This window comes from Alexandromys fortis, unplaced genomic scaffold (assembly GCF_014885135.2).
Source record: "Alexandromys fortis isolate MF-2015 unplaced genomic scaffold, M_Fortis_MF-2015_v1.1 scaffold_147, whole genome shotgun sequence".
NCBI lineage: Eukaryota > Metazoa > Chordata > Mammalia > Rodentia > Cricetidae > Alexandromys > Alexandromys fortis.
Genome location: NW_026068029.1, coordinates 1,351,091 through 1,366,590, shown reverse-complemented (window position 1 = coordinate 1,366,590; position 15,500 = coordinate 1,351,091). Strand labels below are relative to the sequence as shown.

General features: G+C 43.6%; 1 protein-coding gene across 2 annotated transcripts in view; it reads left to right on the top strand.

The window, feature by feature from the left end:
- Nucleotides 1–15,500, top strand: part of Sh3kbp1 (SH3 domain containing kinase binding protein 1) — a 336,874-nt gene that overhangs the window by 38,239 nt on the left and 283,135 nt on the right. For both annotated transcript variants that reach the window (XM_050164355.1, XM_050164352.1), the window contains exon 2: nt 15,269–15,426. In XM_050164355.1, the coding sequence (XP_050020312.1) occupies nt 15,269–15,426 (158 nt within the window). The remainder of the gene's footprint in view (nt 1–15,268; nt 15,427–15,500) is intronic.

The following is a 15,500-nucleotide window of genomic DNA, read 5'->3' as shown; positions in this document are numbered from 1 at the left end:
GGTAGAGAACAGGCAGAACAACATTCAGGACCACGATTCACTGCAGGAAAAGTAGCATATTTTGCAGCCCCCAGAACCAAGAGTTGGAAATAAAGGTTCTCAGTATCTCTTTCCAGTATTTCATATATTTGTGAGTGCATTTCCTAGTGAGAAATTATATATAAAAATATTTATATATAGAGACAGGGTTTCTCTGTAGCTTTGGAGCCTGTCCTGGAACTAGCTCTTGCAGACCAGGCTGGCCTCAAACTCAGAGATCCTTCTGCCTCTGCCTCCTGAGTGCTGGGATTAAAGGTGTGTGCCACCACTGCCTGGCTGAGGCAAAAAGATTGTGAGTTCAAGACTAGTCAGAGTTACATACTGAAACCATTTTTTAAAAGGGACGTATTTTACATTTCAACCTGGTGAACATATCTTTAGTTAGGCTTGAAATTGTGATTTCACCACAAATATGATGCAATCAGATATTTTCTATTTCTTTCTATTCGATTAGAAAGCAAAACAGAACAAAAAGAAATAAAACCAAAATCCTGGTTCTTGTGACCTTGCTCACTCTTATCCTGAAAGTATTTTTGGACACAAAGGTATGTGATTGCTGGATATTGAACCCAGGTCCTCTGGAAAAGCAGCCAGTGCTCTTAACCACAGAACCATCTCTCCAGCTCTGCTCTTTTTTTTTTTTCCTGGGTCAAATTATTAATATGTTTTTGTTTGTTGCTTGTTTTTGGAGCTGCCGCCATTCCATTTGGAATGTTATGTTTGAATATAGAACAAATCACTCAGAACTGTGGTTCAGATTGGAATAAATTGTGTAGTAAAGTTTACATGCATAGAAAAAGTTTGGTTTTGGAAGCAAGGTCTAGATTTTCTTTTAGTTCTATGATTCATCTCTCTGTTGCTCTCTCTCATTTTTAATTTTTATTTGAGAATGGATCTCACTGTATAGCTCTGTCTGTCCTGGAACTCACTCTGTAGACCAGGCTGGTCTGGAACTCAGAGATCCACCTGCCTCTGCCTCCTAAATGCTGGCATTAAAGGCCACGCCCAGCTGTCATTTTGTTTGCTTGTTTGTTTTGGCTTTTTGCTCTGTTTTGTTTCAGGCAAGGTCTCACTCTATAGAGTGGCCTAGAACTCACTAAATCGCACATGCTGGTCTTGAACTTGAGGTGATCATACTATCTCATCCTCCCAGGTGCTGGAATCAGAAGTATGTGCCATTGTATCCATATACTCTGATCTATCTTTCTTTCTTTCTTTCTTTCTTTCTTTCTTTCTTTCTTTCTTTCTCCTTCCTTCCTTCCTTCCTTCCTTCCTTCCTTCCTTCCTTCCTTCCTTCCTTCCTTCTCTTTATTGGGGACNTTTTTTTTTTTTGAGACAGGAATTCTCTGTGTAGCCCGAACTGCCCTGGAACTAGCTGTGTAGATCAGACTGAACTCGAACTCACAGAGATTCACTGCCTCTGCCTCCCAAGTGCAGGGTTAAAGGTGTGTGCCACCACACCAGGCAAGATAAAGACTTTTCAAAGCCATGCATAGGGGCTGGAGAGATGGCTCAGCGGTTAAGAGCACTGGCTGCTCTTCCAGAGGACCTGAGTTCAATTCCCAGCACCCACATGGCAGCTCACAACTGTCCATAGGGGATCTGACACCCTTGCACCGAGGTACATGTAGACAAAATACCAATGCATATAAAGCAAAAATAAACAAGTCATTTTCAAAAAACCATGCATAGCAAGCACTTTCCTCGCCGAGTCTTCTCTGCAGCACCCCTTTGATGGCCCCCTTGCTTTCATGGTTTGGTGACACGGTCAGAATTCATCCACTTTATTGTTCCCAAGGCAAAATCAGTCATTACCATGGCCTGGCTTCCTCATAGTGAAAAGTTTGAATGTAAATTGTCTTGGAAAAATGTACATACTGTTCTTGGAACATCCTTCTAGAAATCTCTGGGGTACAGTCATTCATACCACTTTTGGGTATGTATACAAAGGATGCTCAATAGTCCCTCAAGGACATGTGCTCAACTATGTCCATAACAGCATTGTTTGTCATAGTCAGAACCTGGAAACAATCTAAATGCCCCTCGACTAAAGAATGGATAAGGAAAATGTGGTCCATTTACACAATGGAGTACTACACAGCAGAAAAAAATAATGACACCTTGAATTTTTCAGGCAGATGGGTGGATCTAGAAAACATCGTTTTGAGTGAGGTAACCCAGACCAGACCCAAAATGGTTTTTAAACATACAGCAAAGAAAACCATCCTACAAATCACAATCCCAGAGAACCTAGACAACAATGAGGACCCTAAGAGAGACATACATGGATCTAATCTACATGGGCAGTAGAAAACTACAAGATCTCCTGAGTAAATTGGGAGCATGGGGACCTTGGGAGAGTGTTGAGGGGTGAGGGGAGATGCAGGGAGGGGAGCAGAGAAAAATGTAGAGCTCAATAAAAATCAAAAACAGAAAAGAAATCTCTGGGGGTAGTGCTGTTGATCTTTTGTCTATTTTTATCAGTGTGTTTCAATTTTGGAAATGGTTTCAATGGTTTCTTTAGATTTTAGTCTATTTGTCTAACTTTTTAAATATTTGTTTACATTATGTGTATAGATATTTTGCCTGCATATATATGTATACACATCATGTATGCCTCTGCAGAGTTCAGAAGGTGCCCTTGGATCCCCTGGAAATGGAGTCATGGATGGTTGTGAGCCACCATGTGGGTGCTGATAATTTCAGTCTTTGGCATGAGACAGGTGCTCTTACTACCAAGGCATCTCTCCAGTCCCCTATTTGTCTAACTTTAAATTACAACCTTTATAGGAAAGAAAAATGTTGGGGTTCAACCTTACTTCTGTTTTATGATGCTCTGAGTATATACACACTTACTAAGTGGTTTTCTCATATATTGACCAAGCCTTTACAAAGAAATTGATTAAGAAGACATGCATGAAGTAGATCTTGACTATCAACTTAGTTCAGATTACTCAGATAGTAAAAACATTACCCAAATGACTCTCAAACTGGGACTCACTAAGGTAAACTCACAGTCACTATGCAGTGTAGATGGACATTTCTTTGCTGCCTACAGCTGCCAGTTCCCAAACAACCGACATGGAGACTTGCTATGAATTATAATTGCTCGGCCAATAGCTCAGGCATGTTGCTGGCTAACTCTTATATTTAAATTAACCCATATTTTTATCTATGCTTTGCTATGTTATGTGATACCCTTTTCAGTATGACATGCCCATCTTGTTTCTCTCTGTGTCTGCTGGCAGCTCCTCTGACTCTGCCTTTCTTTCTTCCTCCCAGTATTCTCAGTTTGGCTGTCCTGCGTAACCTTTTTCTGTTCAGCTATTGGTCAGTCACCTTATTTATTAAAGCAATCATAGCAACATATATTCCACATAGTGTAAAGGAATATTCCACAGTGTAGCATCATTAATGCATGAACTACAGTGCATCGTCCCTGATAACCTTCCCAGTATAGAGTTGCACATATACTAAATGTTCTATGCTGATTAGATGTTGGTGAACTCTAAGTAGGTTTGCTATGACAGTTTGCATTGTTAGGTTGCTTTGAAGAGCCACAGTTTTGCTGTTATTGTCTGCTTTTAGCTTTGGCTCAGATTTCATTTTCTTGGATTCTCAACTTTTCATCAAATTCATCCTTGTGTTTCTCTCCACTCAGCAGCGAACATTTCTTAGGTTCTTGTGTGTGTGCATGTGTATGCAGCAGGGTGCATCTTTGGGTGTTAATCCTCAGGCATTGTCAACTTCCTCCTTTCCTTCCTTTCTTCCTTTCTTCCTTCCTTCCTTCCTTCCTTCCTTCCTCCTACCTACCTACCTACCTACCTTCTTGAGACAGAGTCTCACTGGCCTGGAATTTGTCAAGTAGGCTAGCTGGCTGGACAAGAAGTCCCAGGGGTATACCTCTCCAGCACTTAAATTATAAGTTCCTTGGCCCACGTTGGCTTTTTTTTTTTTTAATGTGGGTATGGCAAATCTAAGTCTGATTCTCACTCTTGCTAGGCAGGTATTTTACCTACAGCCACAAGGTTCAGTTTTACATATAGTCTGCCTTCTAGGGACTTCCAGTAGTAAAATTCCACAACTGTAGTAGAATTCTTCCAATGGGGGTGGGGGTGGCGATGAGGCTTGAAAGGGGACTTAAAATGTGCTTGAGGAAGGCAAGGAAGGCTCAGTGCAGTGCCCTCTCGTCTTTTCTCTCATTTCTCTCTGATTAGATGCTGCATTTTTTGTTGGCACAGGCTCTTCCATGACTCAGCCCTTGCTCCAGCTCTTGAGTGCTCCCAGTGAGCACATTTTCCTGTTGAAATGTTCTTAACTTCCCTCCTTCTGACCTGGACTTGGCCTGTTGCAGCTGGTCAGCTTAGGTACCCCGAAATGTACCCTGCCCACGTGCAAAGCCCTTTTCCCATCTTTTTCATACTGTCCTCCAGAAAAGCAGGCATCACATCGCTACAGTCCTTACACAGTCTCTTCTACTACCAGGCTCTAGGAATGTATTTGGAGTAAAATAGGTTGAGCAAATCTTTTAGGTGTATTAACCGCAATTGAATGCGTTTCAACCATCCTTATACTGTCTGTTGAATAAAATTAATTCATGAAATGAGGGACTACTGAGAAAGAGGGAGCACTGTTTTCTCATTTTGTTTTCTGTAACCTGTAATTACATTGCTATAAGCAGACACTTGCCTGCTCTTCTATTTTAAAGTTTATGTATTCTACTTGGTCCCAAACCTTTGAGAACGTCTCATCATCAGAGATAGGAGATGATGTTCTAATCAGGCACGTGTCTGACTCTCTTTGGAACTCTTTGGAGTTTGGGAATCAGGGTGTCAGTATAAAATCATGAACATCTACGTATCTTAAAGCTATTTTATTACTAAAAACATTAAATACTCAGATAAAACAATGTTCGTGTGCATTCTTTCTTTTTTTTGGTTTTTTGAGACAGGGTTTCTCTGTGTAACAGTTGTGGCTGCCCTAGTACTCGCTTGGTAGACCAGGTTGGCCTCAGATTCACAGAGATCCACCTGCCTTTGCCTCCTGAGTTCTGGGATTAAAGGCGTGCACCACCATTGCCTGGCATGAATTCCTTTTTATACTTGAGCAAAAAAAAATTATGTCTTCTTTAAATGTTGAAATTGTTTTGACTAAACTGAGTTTTTACTATATTAGTTTGCTAAAAGACTGTTTACGTTTCCCTCCATGGCTTCTGCAGAGACCCCTCCTCTGTTGACTTCCCTATAACAAATGATCTTTATTCTATACTGTTGTTTGAATCTACAAATAACTCTGCGGCCACTTTCTGTGCTTTTTCCTTTAAAAATCTCCCCAATCTTGCTCTTGCCAAGTTTATCTAAACATCTTTGAGAAGAGCAGCATGCTCGGTTTATGGGAGTTGGTAGTGTCAGTTCTGAAGTCTTTAATAATCCATTGTTCCTCTGTCCCCAGGTGTGTGTTCTAGGGCCTGGCCCCGGGGAGCCTGTGGCTTCAGCATCCAGGCTGTGAGATACCAGCGGCCTCGAGGCTTTATGAGCTCTTTCCTGTCCACACCTTGCCTTGCATGCTCTGATCTTTAGTCAGGGCAGAGGTGGGAATAGAACTGAAGCGGACCACAGTGGTGCTTGACACTCTATGGCCACTCAGGCATACTTATTGTGTAGTTAGCTGGCCATGCGGATCTTGGTCTTTTTTCGCCATCCAATCAAGTAAAAGCTTACATTTGTAACTGTAGCTCTTTGCACTACCTGAGAAGGTGTAGTTTGGAATAAATGCTCCCTCTGGGCGCTCCCGGTGTTGAGCAGATACACTTAGTCACCGGCCTGCTAAGGGCTGGGTAACAGGTAAGGAGGAAATTCTAGGCAGATCTCTATGGGTTCTCAGTGGCTAGGCAGTGAGGGAGGGCGATGTGCAGAGAATCCCTCCCTCACAGTAAGGAATCACAATGGCCGGTGACACTGATGGCTCTCAATTGATGGAGCTGCTTTTGTACCCAGGAGTTTTCAGGGGTTGTCCATTATCCTTGGACCAGACCCTCTTCCAATATTAAATACAAAATGTGGACCCAGGCAGGGTGTTTTGCCTCATGAACTGGAATTCACTTATTTTGGCCTATCAGGCTTTTTCTTATAACTCATATTATCTGTAAAAGATGCTGGCCTGGGAGGCCAGGGTTCCTTGCGCTATCCTTCAGAACAGTGAGGAACAGGAAGGTTTTAAGGCAGACAATGGTGGGCCTTTTTTCTCTCTCCTGTGTTGATTTATTCTCCCCTCACCCATTCCCTGCTGATGCCCAATTAGTGCTTTGAGCTCGCTGTTCTTGGGCCCATGACAGACCTCGCTGCACCGCGCAGGAAGCCATCCCGGCCTATGCTTTGCTTCCTGTTGCTCAGAGAGAGCCCATGCCCAGTGGCTCTGCCACTGGGGTCTGATTTCTGAGCCTGTCTTCCTCAGAGAAAGTTGCTGTTATTTTCCTACCAGTGTTGGGCCTTAGTAATCCTGCCTTTATTGGTTTGGTGGCCCTTACTGGTACATTCATGAAGATGGCCAAAGCAAATGGAGATCAGCTTCGTTGTATATGCAGAGACTCATTGTCCCTGTGCCCTCGAGCTGGCAAATCCAGTCTCCGAGCCCCTAGCCCAGACACTAATAAGAAAGCACTGCATAGCGAGAGCTTGGCCTGCTGTGGGGAAGAGCATCGTTCTTTGTTTGTTTGTTTGTTTGTTTGTATTTTGGGTTTTTTTGAGACAGGGTTTCTCAGTTTAACAGTCCTAGTCCTGGAACTAGCTCTTATAGACCAGACTGGCCTGGAACTCACAGAGATCCACCTGCCTCTGCCCTCCTGTGTGCTGGAATTAAAGGTGTGCGCCACCACTGCTCGGCGAGTATCATTTTTTTTTCTAAGTTGGTACATGAGTCCGTTAGAGCTGTCTAGTTGTAAGGAATAGAAAACAACTATCTCTTAACTAAAGAGGGCAAGTGATTCATGGAAAGGCTTTGGGGTGGGTTGTGTGGTGGAAGAAGCTGGAGGATCGTGTGTGGGAAAAGCGGCAAGCAGACTGCTTCTGAGAGCTCCACTGGGCTGTGCAGCCTAGCTCTTCGCAGCTGCTGTCGCGTTGTTGGCAGTCAGACAGCTTCTGTGCCCATGGGCTGGTGGAATATTGGCCATGTCAGCTGCATTCTCATCAGATTGTATCTCATGGGGGAGGAGACACTCCTGCAAATGGGTTTCTTCACTGGATGGGGAGAGTGGGGGCCCCCTGGGGCCACCAACATAGTCAGCTACTTGAGCAAATACCTCCAGTTAGAAGTTCCTAAATGTGGGTCACATAATGTTTCCACTTTTATCTCTAAAGGATAAATTTAGGTATAGCGTTTCACATATGTAAGTGTATACTGTGAGTTTGGGGTAAATTTATAGCATGGTGTAATTTTTTGCCACAGTTTAAGATTAAAATGTTTCCATTACCCCAAAAGATCTCTCCTACCCACATTTGTAATCGGATCACGTCCATGGTTTCAGGCAACCAACCACCCATCTATTTTCAGTCTCTTTGGACTTGCACCTAGGTTTTTATATGCTCCTGATTGCTATAATTTCTGGGTATTGTAGAAACTCTGCTCCATGGGGGAGGGCGTGGAAGAAGCCCTTCCGGTGGCGCCCAAGTCTCTATCTTGCTGGTCTCAATTACTACTGATGTTAGCTTTTCATCCAAACTTCTCTCCTGAGAACTATCATTTAGGAGGGCAGAAATGCCAAATTTCGGTCATGGAACATTCTAGACTTCAATTCTTCACCTGCAAAATTAGGAAATTTACTTGACAAGATACTATCTGAGGTTATTTCTATCACCAGTAATCAGCAATTATGCTTTTATTCCCCATGAAATTCTTTCTGATGAAAATTACTTCTTGATTTTCTATACTTTCATTAAACAGGATGGAAACAAAAGCTTAAAATTAAAAATATATTCATCAGAATGAACACAATGAAAAAGTGTAAAGCCACAAGTATGTGACATTTCTGCTTCTGAAGTGATTACAGCTTAAAGCCACACCTACCGAGACCTTTGCAACAATATGTGTATGTGTGTGGAACAAAGGAAGTTAATTGGAAACTTCCATCCTCCTCCATGTGTTCTGGTTTATTCATGTATCTGTTGAGTCACATGGGATGCTAGGTCGGGGAGCCAGAACCCTGGGACACATAAGGGATCCTCCCCGCATGAGGCTTGCAGCCTGCTTGGGGTAAGCCAACATGAAATTAAGCTCTAAGTGGAGCAAAGATAGAGGAAGTACTGGGGCAAGGCAGGAGGGGCTGAGTCCCACAGTGGGGCCTCTAGCATTGCCGTTGTGTCGAGTTCACCACGAAGCTGCTTGACAGCTGGCTTAGCCAACCTAACAGTTAAAAAACCACTCATTTCATGTTTTCAGGGAGGGGGGCATTCAGCAAGTTTGAAGGCAGAGATAGGGAAGGTTGAAGTGTTAGCATTTCTAAGCAGATCTCTTATCTCCTGGGGCTCTATCTTTTTTGTTAACTGTAGCTTTGGTTTTTTGCAGACAGTAGTTACAGCGAACTTGTGGAGGCTGGCTTTTGGCACAGCCTGCAACTGGAGGGGGCTGTTTTTTTTTTTTTCTGATGGGGAGACATTCTTAAGTTTTGTAATTTATGAAGTCTTTAAATATGGGATTTTGTTTACTTTGTCCTAATTACACCTCTGAGATACTTTACTTTGCTTAGTGCTTTAATTTTGTGCTCATGCAGAGATAGTTTCCCGAAGGGTACCATTTAAAAAAAATTGTAGGTAATGTTTTACCTTCGTTTACTAAAGTTACCTGTAGCTTCCTGTAGGCAAGGATATGTGTTTGGTGGCATAGACGTGGGCTCTGATGAATATTTTGGCTGTGTTTATATAGTCTGAACTCTTTATTGCTTTTCTGCTAAGCATTATTCTAGACCATTGCTATTCAATAGAAATATAATGCAAGCCACACATATAATTTAAAATGTTCTAGCAGCCACATTAATAAAGCTAAAATTAATTTCAATATTTATTTACTCCAGTAAGTCCAAAGTTTCTTGTCACTGTGTAGTCCATGTAAAAAAAATGTTGAGCCAATTCGTATTCTTTGTTACTGGAGTTTTAGAGCGCTGGCCCAGCTCCAGGAACCCCTGCAGCCTAGGCTCAGCTGCTTGTCCTGGACTCCAGTCCAAGAGTTGAGGGATGGTGCTGAGCTGAGAAAGAGGTGGCCCATTAAGAAGCAAAGCAAATAAAGGGAACCAGTGGTCCCTGGTTTATCTTTGGGGTGCTGACATGAACTTTAGGTTTAACTAGAAGAACTGTCTCAGTGGTAAGAGGTCTGCATAATTAAGGAGTCCTGGTTAGCACATGGGCTGAGTGATCAGTGTCTCTGTTGTGCTTCTCGGGGTGACCCGAAGAAGCAGTGCACACAGCTGCACAGAGAAGGCTGGTTTTCAGCCGCTCACAGCTCCACACACAGTTGTGCTCATGTGGGGAGGGGGTGTGATCTGTCCAGGGAGGCTTTGCTGTTGCTCCAGTCCAAGGTGACAAAAATTCATGACAATGACTCAAAACCTTTAGGTGCCTTGTTTCTGGTAAGCGGAACAGGACATTGTAAAAGGGGGGCAATCAGATCTCTCAGCTACTCTTATCTTCATGTCTTGAGCACGGGGGTGGGGGGAGGGATAAGTTACGTTAGGTGTTGTGGCTTTCTAGATGACACTCCCGAGCGATTAGCAAGTCTGTGTGGAACAGTAAACAGGCAAACCAGAGTAAAGGAGACAAAATGGAGGCAGATGCTAGACTTTCAACCTGATGTTATTTTGCCTCATGAGCCCAAGTGAGTAAACTTGCTCCCAAGCCTGCTGATCTGTGATCCCTGAAATCCACATAGTGGAAGGAGAGAACCAACTCTTGCAAGTTGTCCTCTGACGACGGTCACATACGCACTGTGGCCTGTACTGCCCCAAATAAACAAAGAGCTTGTTCGACCTTTGAAAAGGTGCTTTTTAAATATAAATATAGGTATTTTGCTTGTGAATATGGATGTGGTACCATGTGCATGAAGTACCCACAGAGGCCAGAAGAGGGCATAGGTTCTTGGTAGGGCTGGAGTTATAGCTGGTTGTGAGCTACCATGTGGATGCTGGAGGTCACACTGGGATTCTCTAGAGGACCAGTGAGTGCTCTTCACTGCTGGACCGTCTGTCCAGCCCCTTGTTATACTTTCATGGCACATGTAGCCCCTGTAACTGTGCCATTACATTGGAAAGAAAAGTCCTAAACCTTTGAAAGGGAGGAAGAGAGACATAGCTCATGACTTAGGCGTTCTTAACAAAGAAATCATGCACATCTTTCTTACCTTAAGAGAAACCTGATCTGTAAAAAAAATGATCTCGACAGGAAAGGTAAAGCAGGAAGTGATTATTCATGTCACAAAAGAATTAACCGCAGGTTCTTTTAAATAGCAGACTCCCTTAGCGCTCTGAACAATATGACTCAATTTGCAGAAATGAGATTGGCACTTGACATTTTAGAGGTGTCTTTGTTGGGCAGAAACCATCAATATAGAATGTAAGCTCAGTGGTTGGATTCTCAAGTCTGCATTGAGAGCCTACTGAAACTGAATGCCCCCGGATGCTCACAGTAGAACAAACTCAGGGTGATTCAAGCCCAGCAAGCATTTAGAACCTCGCTAGGAGAACTCACCGCAGCAGAAGCTGAACTCGGTGGCAGAGCCAGGGAGGCTAGAGAAGCTAGGGATGTGGTTTGGAGGAGGGCCAGGGACCCTCTGAGGCTAGAAAGCAGGGAGGGTACATATAATTTCCTAAGGTTAAAGAGGAGGTTCAATTCTGTTTGATCTGGGAACCATTTCCTTTCAGCTGTGAGCCTAGCGCAAGAGTGCATTACAGAGCGAGCAGCTGGGGACTCTGCTGGGAAGAGGACTCGGACAGTGCAGTTACACTCTCAGCATCCCCAGACCAGCGCGGCCAGCTTCACCATGCAGAGTGGGCACATGGAAAGAGAGAGGGAAGAGAAGCCGGGATGCTTTTCTCCCTGACTTGGCATAATACGCCAGGCAGCAGCTGTTCACTTCTTAGTAGCCATCTACTTGAAGCTGACTCTACTAGTTTTCTTTTTAGCTTTGCTTTGCTCAAGTTCAGGTAGAGAGTCGGAAGATATGACTTGTTTAGGAAGGAAGAAGCAAGGCTGTGTTCCACACGTTGGTCCCGCCAGAGTTCCTGAAAGATTACAGGATCGAAGTTAACCAGGAAACAGCTCCCTTTACCTCTTTAGAGCATTTCCTTGTTCTCCCACCCTCTCCTGAAGACACACCTGGATTTGGGTTCTATCAGTTTGCCCTTACCCAACATTTTCATGTTTCCTATCAGAAAATTTGAGAGTTGCCCTTTCCTTGTCTAATGGGATCTGTTTTGGGGAGCCTGAGTTCATGCCCCATGGTTTTGGTTTCTTGTGAGGCTGAGAGTTGAACTTAGGACCTCAAGCATGCTAGGTGAGCCATGTTCCCAGACCTTGTTTCTTTCTTCATTCTTTCACTTACACATCTTATTTTATGTCTATGTGTGTTTGCATACATGCAGGCATGTGCACCATGTGTGCCTTGTGTCAGAAGAATGTGAAACGAGTTGCAGAGGTCTGTGTGCCATCATGTGAGTGCAAGGAATTGAGCCAGGGTCCTCTGGAAGAGCAGTGAGTGCTTTTAGCCACTGAGCCGTCTCTCCAACTCCCTCGTTTCTTTTCCAAACAATATTGTGTGGGTATCTAAAAATTTTGTCAGGGATACATTTTTATGTGATGTGTTACATTGTTAGAACATCAGCATATGCACACACAGGTGACTGTGAGATCATGGATGATACAAGTTTTTCATATCTCCATTATCATGTATGTGGTTCATTGACCAAATTTACATGACAGGTGACTGGATATTCCTGTGTGAGGAGCTCTAATCTTCTTAGGGACAGCCAGCGTTTGGGAAACAAGCAAAAGAGTTTCGTATGGCCATAGACAATTGGAGGAAAAGCAAGGCTCTTTCCTTCAAGGGTCAAACACTTAGTTTTGAAATGTTATTAATCTCGGAATAGCCCAACATTTATAGCTCTGTCATCGAGGGCATAAGCTCACATCCCAGTTTCCTTGATGCTCACGGAGAGTCATTTGGTCATTTCCCTGTAGGTTGTGATTGGCCTGAACTGCCAATCATCTCTAAACAGGGCAGTCACAGAGTTCTCACCAGAAGCCGAAGTGGCAGTTCCATATTTTCCTGTTTCCACGGCCTCGAGTTGAATAGTCTACAGCTTCGGCACCATGCAGATCTTACAAGCTACTTAGCCAGTTAGCGAGGGTGATTTTAGTTCAAAGAGGTGAGACTCGTCAGAAGGCATAGGTACCGCAGAGCTGTGGGTGCACCCCCCCCACACACTGGAGCTGGTGTGTGCACTAGAAGAGCTTCCTAGCTTGGGTTCCTTGCCCAGCACTCCTTGCTTCTCCTGGCTGTTGAGCTACACTCTGCCCTTAGAGGCCTCTGCCTGTCTGACAAGAGACCAGATGAAGATCCAGGGCCGTTCTGGAAGTGGAATGGTATGGAAGTTGGCACTTTCTCTTTTTAGAATTAATATGAACAGGAATTTGAACTTTGCCCTCCAAGCATCACCTCAGCAGATCCCCGAGGTGGGTGTGTCTCACACTGGGAAACATCCCTGAAAATGAGCCTCGGGTATCTTGGGAAGATGGGCATCAAAGTATTTAACTGAGAAATGAGATAATTTAGGGTCCGGTATGTGAACAAAGGTTACTATAATCTCTGTTTCAATAGATCAATCTCTATTTAAAGTAAGCTTTTGAGAAGAAATTGATATGAGGGTCTCCAAATGTAGCCCAGGCTAGATGAACTGTTGGGCCTCTATCCTTAGCCCCAAGTAGCTGGTGCTATATGAATGTGTCACCACACCTAGCTGAAAACGGATTTCCATTTTTTTCTTTTCTTTGTGAGACAAGGTCTCACTAAGTTGAGCAGAGTGGCCTTGAACTTGCTTTACAGCCCAAACAGACATTTGGTTTTACAATCCTCCTACCTCATCCTCCTGAGTAGCTGGTGTGACAGATTTATCTCATTGGACCTAGCTATTTTTAAATTGAGTTTTATGATGGCTCATTTTTAACTCTCACCGTGTATGTGTGTGTGTGCGTGTGTGTGTATGATGTAAATGTATGCATACATTTGTGTTTGTGAGTTCAGATGCGTGAAGGTCATAGGACACCCTTGGGTGTCCTTCCTCAGTTTCCACCTTGTTTTGAAACAACGCCACTTTTTTGTTGTTGTTATTTGCCACTTGTGTATGCCAGGCTAAGTGACTCATGAGCTTCCCGGGATTCTCCTGTTTCTCCCTCCTGCATACTTCCTTGATTGGCTTTATGTGGGTTCTGGGGATTCGAACTCAGATCTTTGGCCTTGTACAGGAAGCACTTTGCCACTGAGATCATGGCTCATTTGAACAATTAGGGATCAGGGCATGGTACAGAGGAAACTGAAGTGTTCCTGCATGCGTACTTGTCAGAACCATGAGAAAGCAGGAAGGGCGTCCTTGTATATGCTCTCATAATCCTCTTTTCCGTGGGTAAGTGGTGACAGGAAGTTGCAAAACAACGTCATCCTGAGCAGATTTAGGACATGAGAGCGCAGTAATTGACTGGAATGAAACACTGATCTAGGAAAAGGCAGTTCTACTTCGAGTTGCTGTATTAGTTTACTGACTGGATTAGTTGTCCTCCTGAGTGGTCTGGAGGACAGGCTATTCTGAACCAGAAGTGCAATGCGAGCTTCACCTCTCATAGAAACGGAAAGCCCTGTGATGCGGACCCATCCCCCTACTGGCCTTTCTTCCCAGAAAAGTCACCTTAGTGTACTGAATTTATTTTGAACCATTTGTACCTTTTCGTTTTCTATTTAAAAAATATTTTTCCAAAACCAAGGTTATTAAGATTTTTCTCTCTTGCTTTCTTAGGTCCCCCAAATGGGAACTCAAAGTCTACAAAAAGAAATGACAGGGAAATGAAAGTGCTAATTGCCCTGGTTTGATAAGTGCAGGCTCTGTGCGTGAGTTGTAATATCACATGGTGCCCCATTAATGTGCATGACTATTACACATTAATAAAACATCACAAGCAAGCCCCAAAGAAAAAGGATGCATTTTGGGTGTTCAAATTAATGTTTACAATGCATATTTAGCTCGTTTAGCTTTTCCTGTATTTTATCATAACTTGTAAGTTGCTTGTTTTCCACTTGGAGTTTCATCTAATTTTAACCATCTCTGTATTCATTCATTCATTCATTCATTCATTCATATGAAGTTGCAAATAGAAAAAAAAGACAGATTTTGATGTTGGTTTATATTGAGGTACACAAAGAAGACCCCAGAGTCTAAAGGAATCTTGTAACTTTTCTATGAGTAAATTAACCAATCTCTGGTTAACTTGTGCCAAAATGCATTGGTACTTTGTCCACAAAAGAGCTCCTCATCTGTTGCCTCTGCCTGTGCCCAGTGTGATGGATAGTTTCTCTGCCCCTGAAAAGATAGTGTAACCTGCTACAACTGCCTCTGAGCTCATCCGTTGGGGCAGCATTGCTTCTGATGTGGGCAGTCTGAGACATTAGTTCAACCAGGGGAGCCCTCTGCTTCATGTGTCTTTACTTCTGTATGTTGTCATGAGTGATAGCCATCATTTCTGTAACATGGGAATTATAGTTCATATTTTGCACAACTGATGTCCAAGGACTTTAACACCCCAGGGTTAGTTATCTCTGGTCAGGTGAAGAAAGGCCCAAAGACTCAATGTTTCTTGTTTGTGGTCTTTGGTCTCTGCGCTTGGAGAAGTGATGCCACATACCCTGTGTATTGGGTAAGTGTTGTTAGGCCACTGTCACTGTGTGGTTTCCCTTCTGAAGCCCCTGTTGGCCCTGACACCGAATTGTAGGCCACCCTGCCTGTGTCTGACCACGACCAGTACTTCGTGGTTTCTGTGTTATATGGGCTTCAGGTTAACCAAAATCAGGTTGCCTGTTATTTTAACTATTTCTAAGGGGGAAGTCCCGTTAATCTGACTTTATTGGTCTTGCAGGGATGCTGGAGCTCAGACTTCTACAACAGTTAACCTTAAGTTGCTCTTTTGGTTTCTTTTCCTTCCAGTGGAGGCCATAGTGGAGTTTGATTACCAGGCCCAGCACGACGATGAGCTGACGATCAGCGTGGGTGAGGTCATCACCAACATCAGGAAGGAGGATGGAGGCTGGTGGGAGGGGCAGATCAACGGCAGGAGAGGTTTGTTCCCTGACAACTTTGTAAGAGTGAGTACAAAGCCAAACCATTTTTCCTGTTTCCTGTGTGGGCTTTGCAGACCAAAAGGCTGGGGGGGGGGGGG